Source organism: Atractosteus spatula, chromosome 4, assembly GCF_055471065.1.
Source record: "Atractosteus spatula isolate fAtrSpa1 chromosome 4, fAtrSpa1.hap1, whole genome shotgun sequence".
Taxonomy (NCBI): Eukaryota; Metazoa; Chordata; class Actinopteri; order Semionotiformes; family Lepisosteidae; genus Atractosteus; species Atractosteus spatula.
Window position 1 is genome coordinate 65,767,711 of NC_142709.1, and position 21,938 is coordinate 65,789,648.

General features: G+C 38.3%; 1 protein-coding gene across 1 annotated transcript in view; it reads right to left on the reverse strand.

Annotated features, from left to right (window-relative positions):
- Positions 1-1,802: 1,802 nt before the first annotated feature.
- The window catches only part of LOC148836893 (tenascin-X-like), a 34,485-nt gene continuing 14,349 nt past the window's right edge, over positions 1,803-21,938 (reverse strand). The window contains 27 exon segments of the mRNA XM_088914211.1: positions 1,803-2,906; positions 3,784-3,869; positions 4,581-4,838; positions 5,248-5,505; positions 5,863-6,120; positions 6,462-6,719; positions 7,103-7,360; positions 7,966-8,223; positions 8,630-8,887; positions 9,493-9,750; positions 10,159-10,416; positions 11,022-11,279; positions 11,688-11,945; positions 12,289-12,546; positions 12,955-13,212; positions 13,556-13,813; positions 14,222-14,479; positions 14,823-15,080; positions 15,489-15,746; positions 16,352-16,609; positions 17,018-17,275; positions 17,881-18,138; positions 18,547-18,804; positions 19,410-19,667; positions 20,076-20,333; positions 20,677-20,934; positions 21,343-21,600. Coding sequence (XP_088770337.1) covers positions 2,829-2,906; positions 3,784-3,869; positions 4,581-4,838; positions 5,248-5,505; positions 5,863-6,120; positions 6,462-6,719; positions 7,103-7,360; positions 7,966-8,223; positions 8,630-8,887; positions 9,493-9,750; positions 10,159-10,416; positions 11,022-11,279; positions 11,688-11,945; positions 12,289-12,546; positions 12,955-13,212; positions 13,556-13,813; positions 14,222-14,479; positions 14,823-15,080; positions 15,489-15,746; positions 16,352-16,609; positions 17,018-17,275; positions 17,881-18,138; positions 18,547-18,804; positions 19,410-19,667; positions 20,076-20,333; positions 20,677-20,934; positions 21,343-21,600 — 6,614 coding nt within the window. The 3' untranslated portion in view covers positions 1,803-2,828.

The following is a 21,938-nucleotide window of genomic DNA, read 5'->3' on the forward strand; positions in this document are numbered from 1 at the left end:
GGTGTGGATCTCGCGGACTTGGCATGGCAGCAGGGGGCAGACCCTGACATCAGGCCGGTACTTTGCTGGAAGACGGCGGGGACCCGGCCCATGCAGGAGGACCTCGCCCCTCACCCCAAGGCCGTCAAGGCCCTCTGCTCCTTGTGGCACACTTTGGAGGTCAAGGACTTGTTGTTGCACTGGGGTTGGTGGGTGCCCTCCAGCAGTGAAGTCTGGTGGCAGTTGGTCGTGCTGCTGCCGCTCCACGAGGCTGTGCTCCAGGCTGTGCATGGGCAGCTGGGAGTGGGGCACTTCGGCTCAGCCAAGACTCTACGGTGACTCCGGGGCCATTTCTACTGGGGGCAGTGCCACTGGGACGTGGAATGGTACTGTACAGTAGGACCTGCGTGGTGTGCCTGGCAGAGAAGGGCCTGCCAGACCATTCCCAGGCTCCCCTACAGCAACACCAGGTGGGGGCCCCCATGGAGCGAGTAGGAAGACATCATGGGCCCTTTCCCATGCACCAATGCCGGAAACATCCATCCTGGTGGCCATGGACTATTTTATGAAGTGGTCAGAGGCCTATACCTTGCCGGACCAAAGCGCCTCCACTGTGGTTGATGCCCTCCTAGGATATTTGTCAGGCTGGGTGTCCCTGAGGAGCTGCACAGGGACCAGGGCTGCAACTTTGAGTCCCAGGTTTTCGCCAGGGTGTGCCAGAGACTGGGGGTTAAAAAGATGCAGACCACCCCCCTGCACCCCCAGAGGGATTGATTGGTTGAGTGATTCAACCAAACACTGGCCACCTGGTCTCCCGGCACCAACGTGACTAGGACTGCCACCTTCCCCTAGTGCTCTGGGCCTACCGGACTATTGTCCAGGAGTCCTCTGGGTGCACCCCGGTGTCCCTGATGCTGGGGAGGGAGATCCACACTACAATAGACCTGGCCTTCGGGTCACCGCCCGGGGACGACCCTGCGCCACCAGCCAGCTTGGACTATGCCTGGGACCTGCAGCAGATATACAGCTTTACACTGGCGGGGATCTGGCAAAAGCGGCACTATGACATGATTTGCAGAGGTCCCACCTTCAAGCCCGGAGACCTAGTCTAATTAGATACTGCACTCTGGTAGTCCAAGCCACTTCCTGTCTCACCTTCTGTAGGCTTTGGTACATGCATCGTGCTAGTATTGGCATTTTAAGTGGTCTATTTGTTTCCACTTTCATTTTTTTGGACTCTCTCTAAAATCCTAAATCAGGTCGGGTGTCAAGAACAATGCATCAGGAAACCTGGCCATATTTGGATAGTCATTTCCTGCAGGAGCAGTTAAAGTCTATGTCCCCTGCGAAGTCAAGAACTTGAGAGGGCATAAAAAGGAACCCAGGAGAGGATACTGACACCGGGGACTCTGCATCTGAACAAGCCACTAATTGTTTTATGTACACAGTATGTACAGTATATCCACTGTTTTTATTGTTGTCTCGGTGAGGCAATTAAGGAAAATTACCACCGTACTGTGATAATCATTCTGATAAGACTAGTGATATCTGATTAAAACCGTACTCAGTGAGCTCCGATTAAGAAATGAAAACAAACGTGTTTTTAAACTAGGAGCAATTAACAATGGTTTGGGCATTAAACAAGAGGATAATGACATGTTCAAATACTTATTTAATTGTGGAATAAAGGTATTCAATTTGTGCTCTCTCTTGTTCAATAGAGATGGAATATTTAGATCTCACATATGAAAAGAGGCTACTATGACATGCAGGGAATGTGCAAATTCAGACCAAAATAGATACAGAACAATATGTTCAAAACAGAACGTAAATATGTTGTCTTTATTTATTCAACAGGGAAAGGTCACATATTGATATAATATAAAAATAAAGCATGATATTAGATGCATTGTGAAAACATGCATTATCTAAAAGCTTATTTCCATCACTAGAGTGGTCATGGATGATAAATTAAGGAAAAATAAAGCTTAAATATATTCACAATCTAAGAAATTACAACTCATTCAGCAAAAACAAATTCATTTAAAAATACTGGATTTTTTTTTTACATATTTGATTCACAACTTAAATATATATTTAAATTAGAGAAAAAATGTGTCCCTTTTGTTATTCAAATGTGGTTTGCAAGCTGATTCTGACTAAACCATGTCTGTGACGATGGGACAAAACAAAAAGCAGAATTACAGGTTGGTTTGGCGGAGGACTGTGAAAATGAGAAAAAAATTCTGATCTCGGTAGCCAACCTGTTGTCTCTGAATAGCTTCTTTAAATTGGAATGGTAATGTTGTATTATAAAAATTTGAGGTTAACATTGTTTTAAACAAGCACAACGTATGACATACAGTGTATACTGTATGGGTGAGGTGTGCATTACCGATAGTTTACGGAGTCCAGCGTTTCTGTAGCAACACGAGATAGTATACCAGGAAACAAACAAAAGAACCAGGCAAACAGATTATATTAAACTATACAAAACTGTATTTTCGAAAATGGTACAGTATAAACATTTTTAAGCTTTTCCATTATTAAAAAATCTTTCTATGATGAATTCAATCCTGATACCAACTAAACACTAAAACATTAAACACTTAAGTCTATCACTTACACTGTTTTGCAATGCTTTTATTGTGACACAGCGATTCAAAACAATCTGTAGAAGGGTTATTCTAACATCACATTTAATTATTCTGTCCAACAGCAGCAACATAAAAAATCTGAAACCAGAATTTTAAGAGATAAGAGGTGAATATTATATGTTTTAGCTTACTATATTATAATAGTCTGAAATACCTTGCATTTCCTCCTTCAGAATATTTTAAGTTGTGATCTTAATTCTTTCTTCTAATTCCTTTGACAGCTATGTTAAACTTCAGGGCGTCCACATATTTCTGAATGATCGTGTTAAGCTGCAAAACATTTTAATAACATACATTAGTGAGGTTGTCATGAAGCTGTTTTAACTAAAATCAATGTATTTAACATAAAATGTGTGTTTACTGGAACTGAGAAAATATTTTGGTTTTATGTGAGACAGTGTTGTTTGTTTTGTAACATAACATTGCTATATAGCATTCTATATTTACATAACATTTTATGTATTTCCTTTTTGTGAACCACTAAATAAATATAATAGTAAGCAAGTCACTGTAAAAACAAAAGCTAGAAAGTTCTGTGAAAAGAATTTTAAATTGAACTAATGAAGCTAGTTCAAGGCAATGTTGATGCATAACTTTGTCACTTGTACTGAAGATTTAAATGCTCTGCTTTCTATGGTTTGAAGTAATACTGTCACAAAAATACAAAACTTCAGCTCAGTGCTATCTGTGTCTTAACAGGCATCAAATCTCATCACCAGATTTAACAGCTTTTAGCCCCTCTCTGCGAGTCATTAATGTAATTTAGGATTGTTTTTGAAACTATATTACTTACAGTACCTATTGTAATATGTTGAATATCTCAAGGTTATGTTTTGAGATACTGTATTGTGGACGCATTTGTTATCACTGCCTCTGTTCTTAAAAAGGGTTGCAGCACTAGTATTTGCACTTTTTGCACAGAGGGTTGTGGGAGTGTGGATAAAAAACGGCCCAGCCTTTTTTTATTGGAACTCATACCCTTGCATTTGTCGGAAAATGGCTGGATGAGATCCTGAAATCAATCAACCCAATGATCTAGATGAGCTGAATGTGCTCCTTTTGTTTGTAACCTTTCTTATGTTCATAAACAGGACTGGATAACATCCCAGTAAGAAACAAAGAGGAAATCTGAATACTGTGAACCTACCTCCTGTAGGAAGACTTTTTGTTCACTATAATTAATTTGGGTGGAACTCTGGACAAACAGCTGTAGTCTTGCTGTAACTGGAAATCCTGTAAACATAAATCAGGGGTAAAACAAATTAAAAGATTTAATCATCCAAACAGTAAAGATGCAATGACAAATATAATAATGTAGCATACAGTATCTATCCCTCTCCAACTGCCCTGGGACAAGAAATTTGCTTAGAGCATCATTAATCCTCACTGTCATAAACACTTGGCTACCTAGATATCTTTTGCCAGTTATGATTTTAGCATACTGTGAAGATAAACTGACTCCTCTGTGCCGGATGATGATAAAAAGAAGAAAGAGGCTGTGCAGCCCCACAAATAGTCCTGATCAATGATGATTCCCAAGTTACTGTCCGAGATTGAGGCAGGATACTTATCTACATTGGGAGGAGAACAAGATGGCTTTAAATCCTGCTTAGTTCCACTCATTTGCTGAGATTGTTCTTATGGAAAGAAGTACTATTGTACTATTGCTGGTGTTCAAGTGGTCAAATGATTTCTGTCATTACGGCTGGTTTAATTAGCCTTCATTCCTGCTTTCTTATGAATGACCAACAATTTTATTGTTTATTTGGTTGTACTTCAAAATCACAAAACAATGGTTCACATGCATGCTAATATTAACCTGCACTTTGGCAGAAAATGTGTAGTTGTATTTCTTTCTCCTTTATCAGAAAACCATTTCATGGTTTTGTAATATGTACACAATATATAAAAAAAGAGTTATAAAGACTACGTAATGCCACTTACTTGTTAATACTGTGACTGAAACAAGAGCCCCAACAGTAACATTGTCTGCAGCTACAGCAACAACTTGCAGGGAGTAATTGCTTCCAGGGCTCAGCCCAGTGATCTGAACTGATGAAGTGCTCACAGTCAGAGTCTGAGCAGTCGGTCCATTGACTTGAACTCTGTAGCTCCCTACATTTCCAGATGGTGCCGTCCAGCTCAGAAGCAGGGAACTTGTGGTAATATTACTTGCAGTCAAATTGGTGATGGAACCAGGCACTGAATAAGAGAAAGGGGCAATATTTTTGGACAAAATTGTTCATGTTATTGACTTTTCAGAAGATATCATTCAGAATATTAGAAATTGTGTTCTTAACCTTTAACCTGCTTGAAAACATGCAAGGTATTGATGTAAGACAAAAGTCAAAGCTTAATAAAATCTGTGATATTCTTCTAAACTTTCATATGATAGAATATTACTGAAGAAAAATGAAGATGGAATATGAAAACGAGTTTCAATTGAATATGCGATTAACTCAGATACCTCTCTGACCTATTTCTGTTTAGATTTAACAGATAAAATACTTCAATGATGCCAAATAATTTGTTTGATTGAATACTTAAAATGTGATTTAGCTTAGGACCTGAATTAAAGTTCTTCATTTCCGACGTACAGTACTGCACTCACCTGTAAATGTTCTGATGGACACTGGTGCCCCAACATTTACATTGTTTGCAGCTACAACAATAACTTGTAGGGAGTAATTGCTTCCAGGGGTCAGCCCAGTGATCTGAACTGATGATGTGTTCACAGTCAGAGACTGAGTAGTCGGTCCACTGACTTCAACTCTGTAGCTCCTTGCATTTCCAGATGGAGCTGTCCAGCTCAGAAGCAGGGAACTTGTGGTGATGTTACTTGCAGTCAAATTGGTGATGGGACCAGGCACTAAATGATAGAAGAAAGATATATTGACAGATGCAGGATTTGAGAACTTTTTGACGCTACACAAGAACCGTAAGGCATTTTCTAAGACAGTCAGATTTCACAAGCGTTGACATATTTAACGAAAGCATTATTTAACATTAATTTAGTTAATATGAAGAAAGATAAATGATAAGAGCAAAGATCGATATGAAATAATAGGTACTATCCTCAGATGGTTTTCTTATTCATCTCTATCAAAGAACAATTACATGACATTAACATTTTAGAATTCCAGAAACTGACATTATTGAAAGTGAGTTAATGACTGAGATTTGGATGTGAATTTAAAATTCCTCACGTTGAAATTCCTGCACTCACCTGTAAATGTTGTGATGGAGACTGGAGCCCCAACAGTAACATGGTCTGCAGCTACAGCAACAACTTGCAGGGAGTAATTGCTTCCAGGGCTCAGCCCAGTGATCTCAATAGATGAAGTGCTCACTGTCAGAGACTGAGCAGTCGGTCCACTGACTTCAACTCTGTAGCTCCCTACATTTCCAGATGGTGCTGTCCAGCTCAGAAGCAGGGAACTTGTGGTGATGTTATGTGCAGTCAAATTGGTGATGAGACCAGGAACTGAATGAAAAATGGATGATAAATTGAAGGATAACAACTGATGAAAATTTAAATTTAACAGAAGATGTCTGCAAAAAAATGGTTATGTTGTTTGAGTGTACAGTATAAACTGCTAAGTTAAGCTTAAAGCATTATTTAACATCAGTCAAGATATAACAGCAAAATTAAATCAGATAATAGGGCTTTTCTCAAACTCTTCTCTTATGCATTTCTACAGGTATGTAGTACATTAAAAACATTAAAATGATTTCTTGGGATGCAGGTGGCTAATATTACTTAAAATGAATGACTGAACTTTGGATGTGATTTAACATTCTTCACTTTAAACTTCCTGAACTCACCTGTAAATGTTGTGATGGACACTGGAGCCCCAACGTTAACATTGTTTGCAGCTACAGCAACAACTTGCAGGGAGTAATTGCTTCCAGGGCTCAGCCCAGTGATCTGAACTGATGAAGTGCTCACTGTCAGAGACTGAGCAGTCGGTCCACTGACTTCAACTCTGTAGCTCGCTACATTTCCAGATGGTGCTGTCCAGCTCAGAAGCACGGAACTTGTGGTGATGTTACTTGCAGTCAAATTGGTGATGGGACCAGGCACTAAATGAGAGAAGAAAGATATACTGCCAGATGCAGGATTTGAGAACTTTTTGATGCTACACAAGATATCTACTTAAAAATTGATAACGTTGCTTGGCTGTAAAAAATGCAACGTAAACCGTAAGGCATTTTCTAAGACAGTCAGATTTCACAAGTGTTGACATATTTAACAAAAGCATTATTTAACATGAATTTAGTTAATATGAAGAAAGATAAATGATAAGAGCAAAGATCGATATGATTTTCTTATTCATCTCTATCAAAGAACAATTACATGACATTAACATTTTAGAATTCCAGAAACTGACATTATTGAAAGTGAGTTAATGACTGAGATTTGGATGTGAATTTAAAAGTCGTCACATTGAACTTCCTGCACTCACCTGTAAATGTTGTGATGGAGACTGGAGCCCCAATAGTAACGTGGTCTGCAGCTACGGCAACAACTTGCAGGGAGTAATTGCTTCCAGGGCTCAGCCCAGTGATCTCAACTGATGAGGTGCTCACTGTCAGAGACTGAGCAGTCGGTCCACTGACTTCAACTCTGTAGCTCCCTACATTTCCAGATGGTGCCATCCAGCTCAGAACCAGTGAATTTGTGGTGATGTTACTTGCAGTTAAATTGATAATGGGACCAGGTACTGAAAGAAAAAAGGGGAAAGTTGATGGAAGAGAATTGTTCATATTATTGACTTTTCAGAAGATGCATTTCAAAATGAATCTCCTGTACATCAGTGAACTTGTCGAGATATTGGTTAACTTTTTTTAAAACAAAGTTGTTTTGGTTATAGTTGGCACTGTTGTACTTCTCACAGGAGTGGTTGTAGATGGTGCGGGTGGCGTTTTTGCTTGAGTTGTGGTTGGTGTTGTGGTTGTAGTTAAAGCTATTGTTGTTTTTTTCTCTGTGCTGAAAATAAGGATGATAAATTGAAGGACAACGACTGATGGAAATTTAAATTTAACAGAAGTTATCTGCAAAAACATGCTTATGTTGTTCGAGTGTACAGTATAAACTGCTAAGTTAAGCTTAAAGCATTATTTAACATCAATCAAGATATAACAGCAAAATTAAATCAGATAATAAGGCTTTTTCTCAAACTCTTCTCTTATGCATTTCTACACGTATGGAGTACATTAACAACATTAAAATGATTTCTCCGAATCCAGGTGGCTAATATTACTTAAAATGAATGACTGAACTTTGGATGTGATTTAACATTCTTCACTTTAAACTTCCTGAACTCACCTGTAAATGTTCTGATGGACACTGGAGCCCCAACAGTAACATTGTTTGCAGATACAACAATAACTTGTAAGGAGTAATTGCTTCCAGGGGTCAGCCCAGTGATCTCAACTGATGATGTGTTCACAGTCAGAGACTGAGCAGTCGGTCCACTGACTTCAACTCTGTAGCTCCCTACATTTCCAGATAGAGCTGTCCAGCTCAGAAGCAGGGAAGTTGTGGTGATGTTACTTGCAGTCAAATTGGTGATGGGACCAGGCACTAAATGAGAGAAGAAAGATATATTGACAGATGCAGGATTTGAGAACTTTTTGAAGCTACACAAGATATCTACTTAAAATTGATAATGTTGCTGGGCTGTAAAAAATGCAACGTGAACCGTAAGGCATTTTCTAAGACAGTCAGGTTTCACAAGCGTTGACATATTTAACGAAAGCATTATTTAACATGAATTTAGTTAATATGAAGAAAGATTAATGATAAGAGCAAAGATTGATATGAAAAATAGGTACTATCCTCAGATGGTTTTCTTATTCATCTCTATCAAAGAACAATTACATGACAATTACATTTTAGAATTCCAGAAACCGACACTATTGAAAGTGAGTTAATGACTGAGATTTGGATGTGAATTTAAAATTGCTCACGTTGAAATTCCTGCACTCACCTGTAAATGTTGTGATGGACACTGGAGTCCCAACAGTAACATTGTCTGCAGCTACAGCAACAACTTGCAGGGAGTAATTGCTTCCAGGGCTCAGCCCAGTGATCTCAACTGATGAAGTGCTCAGTGTCAGAGACTGAGCAGTCGGTCCACTGACTTCAACTCTGTAGCTCCCTACATTTCCAGATGGTGCCATCCAGCTCAGAACCAGTGAATTTGTGGTGATGTTACTTGCAGTTAAATTGATAATGGGACCAGGTACTGAAAGAAAAAAGGGGAAAGTTGATGGAAGAGAATTGTTCATATTATTGACTTTTCAGAAGATGCATTTCAAAATGAATCTCCTGTACATCAGTGAACTTGTCGAGATATTGGTTAACTTTTTTTAAAACAAAGTTGTTTTGGTTATAGTTGGCACTGTTGTACTTCTCACAGGAGTGATTGTAGATGGTGCGGGTGGCGTTTTTGCTTGAGTTGTGGTTGGTGTTGTGGTTGTAGTTAAAGCTATTGTTGTTTTTTTCTCTGTGCTGAAAATAAGGATGATAAATTGAAGGACAACGACTGATGGAAATTTAAATTTAACAGAAGTTATCTGCAAAAACATGCTTATGTTGTTTGAGTGTACAGTATAAACTGCTAAGTTAAGCTTAAAGCATTATTTAACATCAATCAAGATATAACAGCAAAATTAAATCAGATAATAAGGCTTTTTCTCAAACTCTTCTCTTATGCATTTCTACAGGTATGGAGTACATTAACAACATTAAAATGATTTCTCCGAATCCAGGTGGCTAATATTACTTAAAATGAATGACTGACCTTTGGATGTGATTTAACATTCTTCACTTTAAACTTCCTGAACTCACCTGTAAATGTTCTGATGGACACTGGAGCCCCAACAGTAACATTGTTTGCAGATACAACAATAACTTGTAAGGAGTAATTGCTTCCAGGGGTCAGCCCAGTGATCTCAACTGATGATGTGTTCACAGTCAGAGACTGAGCAGTCGGTCCACTGACTTCAACTCTGTAGCTCCCTACATTTCCAGATAGAGCTGTCCAGCTCAGAAGCAGGGAAGTTGTGGTGATGTTACTTGCAGTCAAATTGGTGATGGGACCAGGCACTAAATGAGAGAAGAAAGATATATTGACAGATGCAGGATTTGAGAACTTTTTGAAGCTACACAAGATATCTACTTAAAAATTGATAATGTTGCTGGGCTGTAAAAAATGCAACGTGAACCGTAAGGCATTTTCTAAGACAATCACATTTCACAAGCCTTGACATATTTAATGAAAGCATTATTTAACATGAATTTAGTTAATATGAAGAAAGATAAATGATAAGAGCAAAGATTGATATGAAATAATAGGTACTATCCTCAGATGGTTTTCTTATTCATCTCTATCAAAGAACAATTACATGACAATTACATTTTAGAATTCCAGAAACCGACACTATTGAAAGTGAGTTAATGACTGAGATTTGGATGTGAATTTAAAATTGCTCACGTTGAAATTCCTGCACTCACCTGTAAATGTTGTGATGGACACTGGAGCCCCAACAGTAACATTGTCTGCAGCTACAGCAACAACTTGCAGGGAGTAATTGCTTCCAGGGCTCAGCCCAGTGATCTCAACTGATGAAGTGCTCACTGTCAGAGACTGAGCAGTCGGTCCACTGACTTCAACTCTGTAGCTCCCTACATTTCCAGATGGTGCCATCCAGCTCAGAACCAGTGAATTTGTGGTGATGTTACTTGCAGTTAAATTGATAATGGGACCAGGTACTGAAAGAAAAAAGGGGAAAGTTGATGGAAGAGAATTGTTCATATTATTGACTTTTCAGAAGATGCATTTCAAAATGAATCTCCTGTACATCAGTGAACTTGTCGAGATATTGGTTAACTTTTTTTAAAACAAAGTTGTTTTGGTTGTAGTTGGCACTGTTGTACTTCTCACAGGAGTGATTGTAGATGGTGCGGGTGGCGTTTTTGCTTGAGTTGTGGTTGGTGTTGTGGTTGTAGTTAAAGCTATTGTTGTTTTTTTCTCTGTGCTGAAAATAAGGATGATAAATTGAAGGACAACGACTGATGGAAATTTAAATTTAACAGAAGTTATCTGCAAAAACATGCTTATGTTGTTTGAGTGTACAGTATAAACTGCTAAGTTAAGCTTAAAGCATTATTTAACATCAGTCAAGTTATAACAGCAAAATTAAATCAGATAATAAGGCTTTTTCTCAAACTCTTCTCTTATGCATTTCTACAGGTATGGAGTACATTAACAACATTAAAATGATTTCTCCGAATCCAGGTGGCTAATATTACTTAAAATGAATGACTGAGCTTTGGATGTGATTTAACATTCTTCACTTTAAACATCCTGAACTCACCTGTAAATGTTCTGATGGACACTGGAGCCCCAACAGTAACATTGTCTGCAGCTACAGCAACAACTTGCAGGGAGTAATTGCTTCCAGGGATTAGCCCAGAGATCTCAACTGATGAAGTGCTCACTGTCAGAGACTGAGCAGTCGGTCCACTGACTTCAACTCTGTAGCTCCCTGCATTTCCAGATAGAGCTGTCCAGCTCAGAAGCAGGGAACTTGTGGTGATGTTTCTTGCAGTCAAATTGGTGATGGGACGAGGCACTAAATGAGAGAAGAAAGATATATAGACAGATGCAGGATTTGAGAACTTTTTGAAGCTACACAAGATATCTACTTAAAAATTGATAACGTTGCTTGGCTGTAAAAAATGCAACGTGAATCGTAAGGCATTTTCTAAGACAGTCAGATTTCACAAGCGTTGACATATTTAATGAAAGCATTATTTAACATGAATTTAGTTAATATGAAGAAAGATAAATGATAAGAGCAAAGATCGATATGAAATAATAGGTACTATCCTCAGATGGTTTTCTTATTCATCTTTATCAAACAACAATTACATGACAATTAAATTTTAGAATTCCAGAAACTGACATTATTGAAAGTGAGTTAATGACTTAGATTTGGATGTGAATTTAAAATTCGTCACGTTGAACTTCCTGCACTCACCTGTAAATGTTGTGATGGACACTGGAGCCCCAACAGTAACATTGTCTGCAGCTATAGCAACAACTTGCAGGGAGTAATTGCTTCCAGGGCTCAGCCCAGTGATCTCAACTGATGAGGTGCTCACAGTCAGAGTCTGAGCAGTCGGTCCACTGACTTCAACTCTGTAGCTCCCTACATTTCCAGATGGTGCTGTCCAACTCAGAAGCAGGGAACTTGTGGTGATGTTATGTGCAGTCAAATTGGTGATGAGACCAGGAACTGAATGAAAATAAGGATGATAAATTGAAGGACAACGACTGATGGAAATTTAAATTTAACAAAAGTTATCTGCAACAACATGCTTATGTTGTTTGTGTGTACAGTATAAACTGCTTAGTTAAGCTTAAAGCATTATTTAACATCAGTCAAGATATAACAGCAAAATTAAATCAGATAATAAGGCTTTTTCTCGAACTCTTCTCTTATGCATTTCTACACGTATGGAGTACATTAACAACATTAAAATGATTTCTCCGAATCCAGGTGGCTAATATTACTTAAAATGAATGACTGAACTTTGGATGTGATTTAACATTCTTCACTTTAAACTTCCTGAACTCACCTGTAAATGTTCTGATGGACACTGGAGCTCCAACAGTAACATTGTCTGCAGCTACAGCAACAACTTGCAGGGAGTAATTGCTTCCAGGGATTAGCCCAGAGATCTCAACTGATGAAGTGCTCACTGTCAGAGACTGAGCAGTCGGTCCACTGACTTCAACTCTGTAGCTCCCTGCATTTCCAGATAGAGCTGTCCAGCTCAGAAGCAGGGAACTTGTGGTGATGTTACTTGCAGTCAAATTGGTGATGGGACCAGGCACTAAATGAGAGAAGAAAGATATATTGACAGATGCAGGATTTGAGAACTTTTTGAAGCTACACAAGATATCTACTTAAAAATGGATAACGTTGCTTGGCTGTAAAAAATGCAACGTGAATCGTAAGGCATTTTCTAAGACAGTCAGATTTCACAAGTGTTGACATATTTAATGAAAGCATTATTTAACATGAATTTAGTTAATATGAAGAAAGATAAATGATAAGAGCAAAGATCGATATGAAATAATAGGTACTATCCTCAGATGGTTTTCTTATTCATCTCTATCAAAGAACAATTACATGACAATTACATTTTAGAATTCCAGAAACCGACACTATTGAAAGTGAGTTAATGACTGAGATTTGGATGTGAATTTAAAATTCCTCACGTTGAAATTCCTGCACTCACCTGTAAATGTTGTGATGGACACTGGAGCCCCAACAGTAACATTGTCTGCAGCTACAGCAACAACTTGCAGGGAGTAATTGCTTCCAGGGCTCAGCCCAGTGATCTCAACTGATGAAGTGCTCACTGTCAGAGACTGAGAAGTCGGTCCACTGACTTCAACTCTGTAGCTCCCTACATTTCCAGATGGTGCTGTCCAGCTCAAAAGCAGGGAACTTGTGGTGATGTTACGTGCAGTCAAATTGGTGATGAGACCAGGAACTGAATGAAAATAAGCATGATAAATTGAAGGACAACGACTGATGGAAATTTAAATTTAACAGAAGTTATCTGCAAAAACATGCTTATGTTGTTTGAGTGTACAGTATAAACTGCTACGTTAAGCTTAAAGCATTATTTAACATCAGTCAAGATATAACAGCAAAATTAAATCAGATAATAAGGCTTTTTCTCAAACTCTTCTCTTATGCATTTCTACAGGTATGGAGTACATTAACAACATTAAAATGATTTCTCCGAATCCAGGTGGCTAATATTACTTAAAATGAATGACTGAACTTTGGATGTGATTTAACATTCTTCACTTTAAACTTCCTGAACTCACCTGTAAATGTTCTGATGGACACTGGAGCCCCAACAGTAACATTGTTTGCAGATACAACAATAACTTGTAAGGAGTAATTGCTTCCAGGGGTCAGCCCAGTGATCTCAACTGATGATGTGTTCACAGTCAGAGACTGAGCAGTCGGTCCACTGACTTCAACTCTGTAGCTCCCTACATTTCCAGATAGAGCTGTCCAGCTCAGAAGCAGGGAAGTTGTGGTGATGTTACTTGCAGTCAAATTGGTGATGGGACCAGGCACTAAATGAGAGAAGAAAGATATATTGACAGATGCAGGATTTGAGAACTTTTTGAAGCTACACAAGATATCTACTTAAAAATGGATAACGTTGCTTGGCTGTAAAAAATGCAACGTGAATCGTAAGGCATTTTCTAAGACAGTCAGATTTCACAAGTGTTGACATATTTAATGAAAGCATTATTTAACATGAATTTAGTTAATATGAAGAAAGATAAATGATAAGAGCAAAGATCGATATGAAATAATAGGTACTATCCTCAGATGGTTTTCTTATTCATCTCTATCAAAGAACAATTACATGACAATTACATTTTAGAATTCCAGAAACCGACACTATTGAAAGTGAGTTAATGACTGAGATTTGGATGTGAATTTAAAATTCCTCACGTTGAAATTCCTGCACTCACCTGTAAATGTTGTGATGGACACTGGAGCCCCAACAGTAACATTGTCTGCAGCTACAGCAACAACTTGCAGGGAGTAATTGCTTCCAGGGCTCAGCCCAGTGATCTCAACTGATGAAGTGCTCACTGTCAGAGACTGAGAAGTCGGTCCACTGACTTCAACTCTGTAGCTCCCTACATTTCCAGATGGTGCTGTCCAGCTCAAAAGCAGGGAACTTGTGGTGATGTTACGTGCAGTCAAATTGGTGATGAGACCAGGAACTGAATGAAAATAAGCATGATAAATTGAAGGACAACGACTGATGGAAATTTAAATTTAACAGAAGTTATCTGCAAAAACATGCTTATGTTGTTTGAGTGTACAGTATAAACTGCTAAGTTAAGCTTAAAGCATTATTTAACATCAGTCAAGATATAACAGCAAAATTAAATCAGATAATAAGGCTTTTTCTCAAACTCTTCTCTTATGCATTTCTACAGGTATGGAGTACATTAACAACATTAAAATGATTTCTCCAAATCCAGGTGGCTAATATTACTTAAAATGAATGACTGAACTTTGGATGTGATTTAACATTCTTCACTTTAAACTTCCTGAACTCACCTGTAAATGTTCTGATGGACACTGGAGCCCCAACAGTAACATTGTTTGCAGATACAACAATAACTTGTAAGGAGTAATTGCTTCCAGGGGTCAGCCCAGTGATCTCAACTGATGATGTGTTCACAGTCAGAGACTGAGCAGTCGGTCCACTGACTTCAACTCTGTAGCTCCCTACATTTCCAGATAGAGCTGTCCAGCTCAGAAGCAGGGAAGTTGTGGTGATGTTACTTGCAGTCAAATTGGTGATGGGACCAGGCACTAAATGAGAGAAGAAAGATATATTGACAGATGCAGGATTTGAGAACTTTTTGAAGCTACACAAGATATCTACTTAAAAATTGATAATGTTGCTGGGCTGTAAAAAATGCAACGTGAACCGTAAGGCATTTTCTAAGACAATCACATTTCACAAGCCTTGACATATTTAACGAAAGCATTATTTAACATGAATTTAGTTAATATGAAGAAAGATAAATGATAAGAGCAAAGATTGATATGAAATAATAGGTACTATCCTCAGATGGTTTTCTTATTCATCTCTATCAAAGAACAATTACATGACAATTACATTTTAGAATTCCAGAAACCGACACTATTGAAAGTGAGTTAATGACTGAGATTTGGATGTGAATTTAAAATTGCTCACGTTGAAATTCCTGCACTCACCTGTAAATGTTGTGATGGACACTGGAGCCCCAACAGTAACATTGTCTGCAGCTACAGCAACAACTTGCAGGGAGTAATTGCTTCCAGGGCTCAGCCCAGTGATCTCAACTGATGAAGTGCTCAGTGTCAGAGACTGAGCAGTCGGTCCACTGACTTCAACTCTGTAGCTCCCTACATTTCCAGATGGTGCCATCCAGCTCAGAACCAGTGAATTTGTGGTGATGTTACTTGCAGTTAAATTGATAATGGGACCAGGTACTGAAAGAAAAAAGGGGAAAGTTGATGGAAGAGAATTGTTCATATTATTGACTTTTCAGAAGATGCATTTCAAAATGAATCTCCTGTACATCAGTGAACTTGTCGAGATATTGGTTAACTTTTTTTAAAACAAAGTTGTTTTGGTTATAGTTGGCACTGTTGTACTTCTCACAGGAGTGATTGTAGATGGTGCGGGTGGCGTTTTTGCTTGAGTTGTGGTTGGTGTTGTGGTTGTAGTTAAAGCTGTTGTTGTTTTTTTCTCTGTGCTGAAAATAAGGATGATAAATTGAAGGACAACGACTGATGGAAATTTAAATTTAACAGAAGTTATCTGCAAAAACATGCTTATGTTGTTTGAGTGTACAGTATAAACTGCTAAGTTAAGCTTAAAGCATTATTTAACATCAATCAAGATATAACAGCAAAATTAAATCAGATAATAAGGCTTTTTCTCAAACTCTTCTCTTATGCATTTCTACAGGTATGGAGTACATTAACAACATTAAAATGATTTCTCTGAATCCAGGTGGCTAATATTACTTAAAATGAATGACTGAACTTTGGATGTGATTTAACATTCTTCACTTTAAACATCCTGAACTCACCTGTAAATGTTCTGACGGACACTGGAGCCCCAACAGTAACATTGTTTGCAGATACAACAATAACTTGTAAGGAGTAATTGCTTCCAGGGGTCAGCCCAGTGATCTCAACTGATGATGTGTTCACAGTCAGAGACTGAGCAGTTGGTCCACTGACTTCAACTCTGTAGCTCCCTACATTTCCAGATAGAGCTGTCCAGCTCAGAAGCAGGGAACTTGTGGTGATGTTACTTGCAGTCAAATTGGTGATGGGACCAGGCACTAAATGAGAGAAGAAAGATATATTGACAGATGCAGGATTTGAGAACTTTTTGAAGCTACACAAGATATCTACTTAAAAATTGATAATGTTGCTGGGCTGTAAAAAATGCAACGTGAACCGTAAGGCATTTTCTAAGACAATCACATTTCACAAGCCTTGACATATTTAACGAAAGCATTATTTAACATGAATTTAGTTAATATGAAGAAAGATAAATGATAAGAGCAAAGATTGATATGAAATAATAGGTACTATCCTCAGATGGTTTTCTTATTCATCTCTATCAAAGAACAATTACATGACAATTACATTTTAGAATTTCAGAAACCGACACTATTGAAAGTGAGTTAATGACTGAGATTTGGATGTGAATTTAAAATTCCTCACGTTGAAATTGCTGCACTCACCTGTAAATGTTGTGATGGACACTGGAGCCCCAACAGTAACATTGTCTGCAGCTACAGCAACAACTTGCAGGGAGTAATTGCTTCCAGGGCTCAGCCCAGTGATCTCAACTGATGAAGTGCTCACTGTCAGAGACTGAGAAGTCGGTCCACTGACTTCAACTCTGTAGCTCCCTACATTTCCAGATGGTGCCATCCAGCTCAGAACCAGTGAATTTGTGGTGATGTTACTTGCAGTTAAATTGATAATGGGACCAGGTACTGAAAGAAAAAAGGGGAAAGTTGATGGAAGAGAATTGTTCATATTATTGACTTTTCAGAAGATGCATTTCAAAATGAATCTCCTGTACATCAGTGAACTTGTCGAGATATTGGTTAACTTTTTTTAAAACAAAGTTGTTTTGGTTATAGTTGGCACTGTTGTACTTCTCACAGGAGTGATTGTAGATGGTGCGGGTGGCGTTTTTGCTTGAGTTGTGGTTGGTGTTGTGGTTGTAGTTAAAGCTATTGTTGTTTTTTTCTCTGTGCTGAAAATAAGCATGATAAATTGAAGGACAACGACTGATGGAAATTTAAATTTAACAGAAGTTATCTGCAAAAACATGCTTATGTTGTTTGAGTGTACAGTATAAACTGCTAAGTTAAGCTTAAAGCATTATTTAACATCAGTCAAGATATAACAGCAAAATTAAATCAGATAATAAGGCTTTTTCTCAAACTCTTCTCTTATGCATTTCTACAGGTATGGAGTACATTAACAACATTAAAATGATTTCTCCGAATCCAGGTGGCTAATATTACTTAAAATGAATGACTGACCTTTGGATGTGATTTAACATTCTTCACTTTAAACTTCCTGAACTCACCTGTAAATGTTCTGATGGACACTGGAGCCCCAACAGTAACATTGTTTGCAGATACAACAATAACTTGTAAGGAGTAATTGCTTCCAGGGGTCAGCCCAGTGATCTCAACTGATGATGTGTTCACAGTCAGAGACTGAGCAGTCGGTCCACTGACTTCAACTCTGTAGCTCCCTACATTTCCAGATAGAGCTGTCCAGCTCAGAAGCAGGGAAGTTGTGGTGATGTTACTTGCAGTCAAATTGGTGATGGGACCAGGCACTAAATGAGAGAAGAAAGATATATTGACAGATGCAGGATTTGAGAACTTTTTGAAGCTACACAAGATATCTACTTAAAAATTGATAATGTTGCTGGGCTGTAAAAAATGCAACGTGAACCGTAAGGCATTTTCTAAGACAATCACATTTCACAAGCCTTGACATATTTAATGAAAGCATTATTTAACATGAATTTAGTTAATATGAAGAAAGATAAATGATAAGAGCAAAGATTGATATGAAATAATAGGTACTATCCTCAGATGGTTTTCTTATTCATCTCTATCAAAGAACAATTACATGACAATTACATTTTAGAATTCCAGAAACCGACACTATTGAAAGTGAGTTAATGACTGAGATTTGGATGTGAATTTAAAATTGCTCACGTTGAAATTCCTGCACTCACCTGTAAATGTTGTGATGGACACTGGAGCCCCAACAGTAACATTGTCTGCAGCTACAGCAACAACTTGCAGGGAGTAATTGCTTCCAGGGCTCAGCCCAGTGATCTCAACTGATGAAGTGCTCACTGTCAGAGACTGAGCAGTCGGTCCACTGACTTCAACTCTGTAGCTCCCTACATTTCCAGATGGTGCCATCCAGCTCAGAACCAGTGAATTTGTGGTGATGTTACTTGCAGTTAAATTGATAATGGGACCAGGTACTGAAAGAAAAAAGGGGAAAGTTGATGGAAGAGAATTGTTCATATTATTGACTTTTCAGAAGATGCATTTCAAAATGAATCTCCTGTACATCAGTGAACTTGTCGAGATATTGGTTAACTTTTTTTAAAACAAAGTTGTTTTGGTTGTAGTTGGCACTGTTGTACTTCTCACAGGAGTGATTGTAGATGGTGCGGGTGGCGTTTTTGCTTGAGTTGTGGTTGGTGTTGTGGTTGTAGTTAAAGCTATTGTTGTTTTTTTCTCTGTGCTGAAAATAAGGATGATAAATTGAAGGACAACGACTGATGGAAATTTAAATTTAACAGAAGTTATCTGCAAAAACATGCTTATGTTGTTTGAGTGTACAGTATAAACTGCTAAGTTAAGCTTAAAGCATTATTTAACATCAGTCAAGTTATAACAGCAAAATTAAATCAGATAATAAGGCTTTTTCTCAAACTCTTCTCTTATGCATTTCTACAGGTATGGAGTACATTAACAACATTAAAATGATTTCTCCGAATCCAGGTGGCTAATATTACTTAAAATGAATGACTGAGCTTTGGATGTGATTTAACATTCTTCACTTTAAACTTCCTGAACTCACCTGTAAATGTTCTGATGGACACTGGAGCCCCAACAGTAACATTGTCTGCAGCTACAGCAACAACTTGCAGGGAGTAATTGCTTCCAGGGATTAGCCCAGAGATCTCAACTGATGAAGTGCTCACTGTCAGAGACTGAGCAGTCGGTCCACTGACTTCAACTCTGTAGCTCCCTGCATTTCCAGATAGAGCTGTCCAGCTCAGAAGCAGGGAACTTGTGGTGATGTTTCTTGCAGTCAAATTGGTGATGGGACGAGGCACTAAATGAGAGAAGAAAGATATATAGACAGATGCAGGATTTGAGAACTTTTTGAAGCTACACAAGATATCTACTTAAAAATTGATAACGTTGCTTGGCTGTAAAAAATGCAACGTGAATCGTAAGGCATTTTCTAAGACAGTCAGATTTCACAAGCGTTGACATATTTAATGAAAGCATTATTTAACATGAATTTAGTTAATATGAAGAAAGATAAATGATAAGAGCAAAGATCGATATGAAATAATAGGTACTATCCTCAGATGGTTTTCTTATTCATCTTTATCAAACAACAATTACATGACAATTAAATTTTAGAATTCCAGAAACTGACATTATTGAAAGTGAGTTAATGACTTAGATTTGGATGTGAATTTAAAATTCGTCACGTTGAACTTCCTGCACTCACCTGTAAATGTTGTGATGGACACTGGAGCCCCAACAGTAACATTGTCTGCAGCTATAGCAACAACTTGCAGGGAGTAATTGCTTCCAGGGCTCAGCCCAGTGATCTCAACTGATGAGGTGCTCACAGTCAGAGTCTGAGCAGTCGGTCCACTGACTTCAACTCTGTAGCTCCCTACATTTCCAGATGGTGCTGTCCAACTCAGAAGCAGGGAACTTGTGGTGATGTTATGTGCAGTCAAATTGGTGATGAGACCAGGAACTGAATGAAAATAAGGATGATAAATTGAAGGACAACGACTGATGGAAATTTAAATTTAACAAAAGTTATCTGCAACAACATGCTTATGTTGTTTGTGTGTACAGTATAAACTGCTTAGTTAAGCTTAAAGCATTATTTAACATCAGTCAAGATATAACAGCAAAATTAAATCAGATAATAAGGCTTTTTCTCGAACTCTTCTCTTATGCATTTCTACACGTATGGAGTACATTAACAACATTAAAATGATTTCTCCGAATCCAGGTGGCTAATATTACTTAAAATGAATGACTGAACTTTGGATGTGATTTAACATTCTTCACTTTAAACTTCCTGAACTCACCTGTAAATGTTCTGATGGACACTGGAGCTCCAACAGTAACATTGTCTGCAGCTACAGCAACAACTTGCAGGGAGTAATTGCTTCCAGGGATTAGCCCAGAGATCTCAACTGATGAAGTGCTCACTGTCAGAGACTGAGCAGTCGGTCCACTGACTTCAACTCTGTAGCTCCCTGCATTTCCAGATAGAGCTGTCCAGCTCAGAAGCAGGGAACTTGTGGTGATGTTACTTGCAGTCAAATTGGTGATGGGACCAGGCACTAAATGAGAGAAGAAAGATATATTGACAGATGCAGGATTTGAGAACTTTTTGAAGCTACACAAGATATCTACTTAAAAATGGATAACGTTGCTTGGCTGTAAAAAATGCAACGTGAATCGTAAGGCATTTTCTAAGACAGTCAGATTTCACAAGTGTTGACATATTTAATGAAAGCATTATTTAACATGAATTTAGTTAATATGAAGAAAGATAAATGATAAGAGCAAAGATCGATATGAAATAATAGGTACTATCCTCAGATGGTTTTCTTATTCATCTTTATCAAACAACAATTACATGACAATTAAATTTTAGAATTCCAGAAACTGACATTATTGAAAGTGAGTTAATGACTTAGATTTGGATGTGAATTTAAAATTCGTCACGTTGAACTTCCTGCACTCACCTGTAAATGTTGTGATGGACACTGGAGCCCCAACAGTAACATTGTCTGCAGCTACGGCAACAACTTGCAGGGAGTAATTGCTTCCAGGGCTCAGCCCAGTGATCTCAATTGATGAAGTGCTCACTGTCAGAGACTGAGCAGTCGGTCCACTGACTTCAACTCTGTAGCTCCCTACATTTCCAGATGGTGCCATCCAGCTCAGAACCAGTGAATTTGTGGTGATGTTACTTGCAGTTAAATTGGTAATGGGACCAGGTACTGAAAGAAAAAAGGGGAAAGTTGATGGAAGAGAATTGTTCACATCATTGACTTTTCAGAAGATGCATTTCAAAATGAATCTCCTGTACATCAGTGAACTTGTCGAGATATTGGTTAACTTTTTTTAAAACAAAGTTGTTTTGGTTGTAGTTGGCACTGTTGTACTTCTCACAGGAGTGATTGTAGATGGTGCGGGTGGCGTTTTTGCTTGAGTTGTGGTTAGTGTTGTGGTTGTAGTTAAAGCTATTGTTGTTTTTGTTGCATTTCAGGGTATAGAAGTTGTGGTTGTCATGGACTTTCACAAAAGTAATGGATGAATGTTTACAAAGTACAGTATG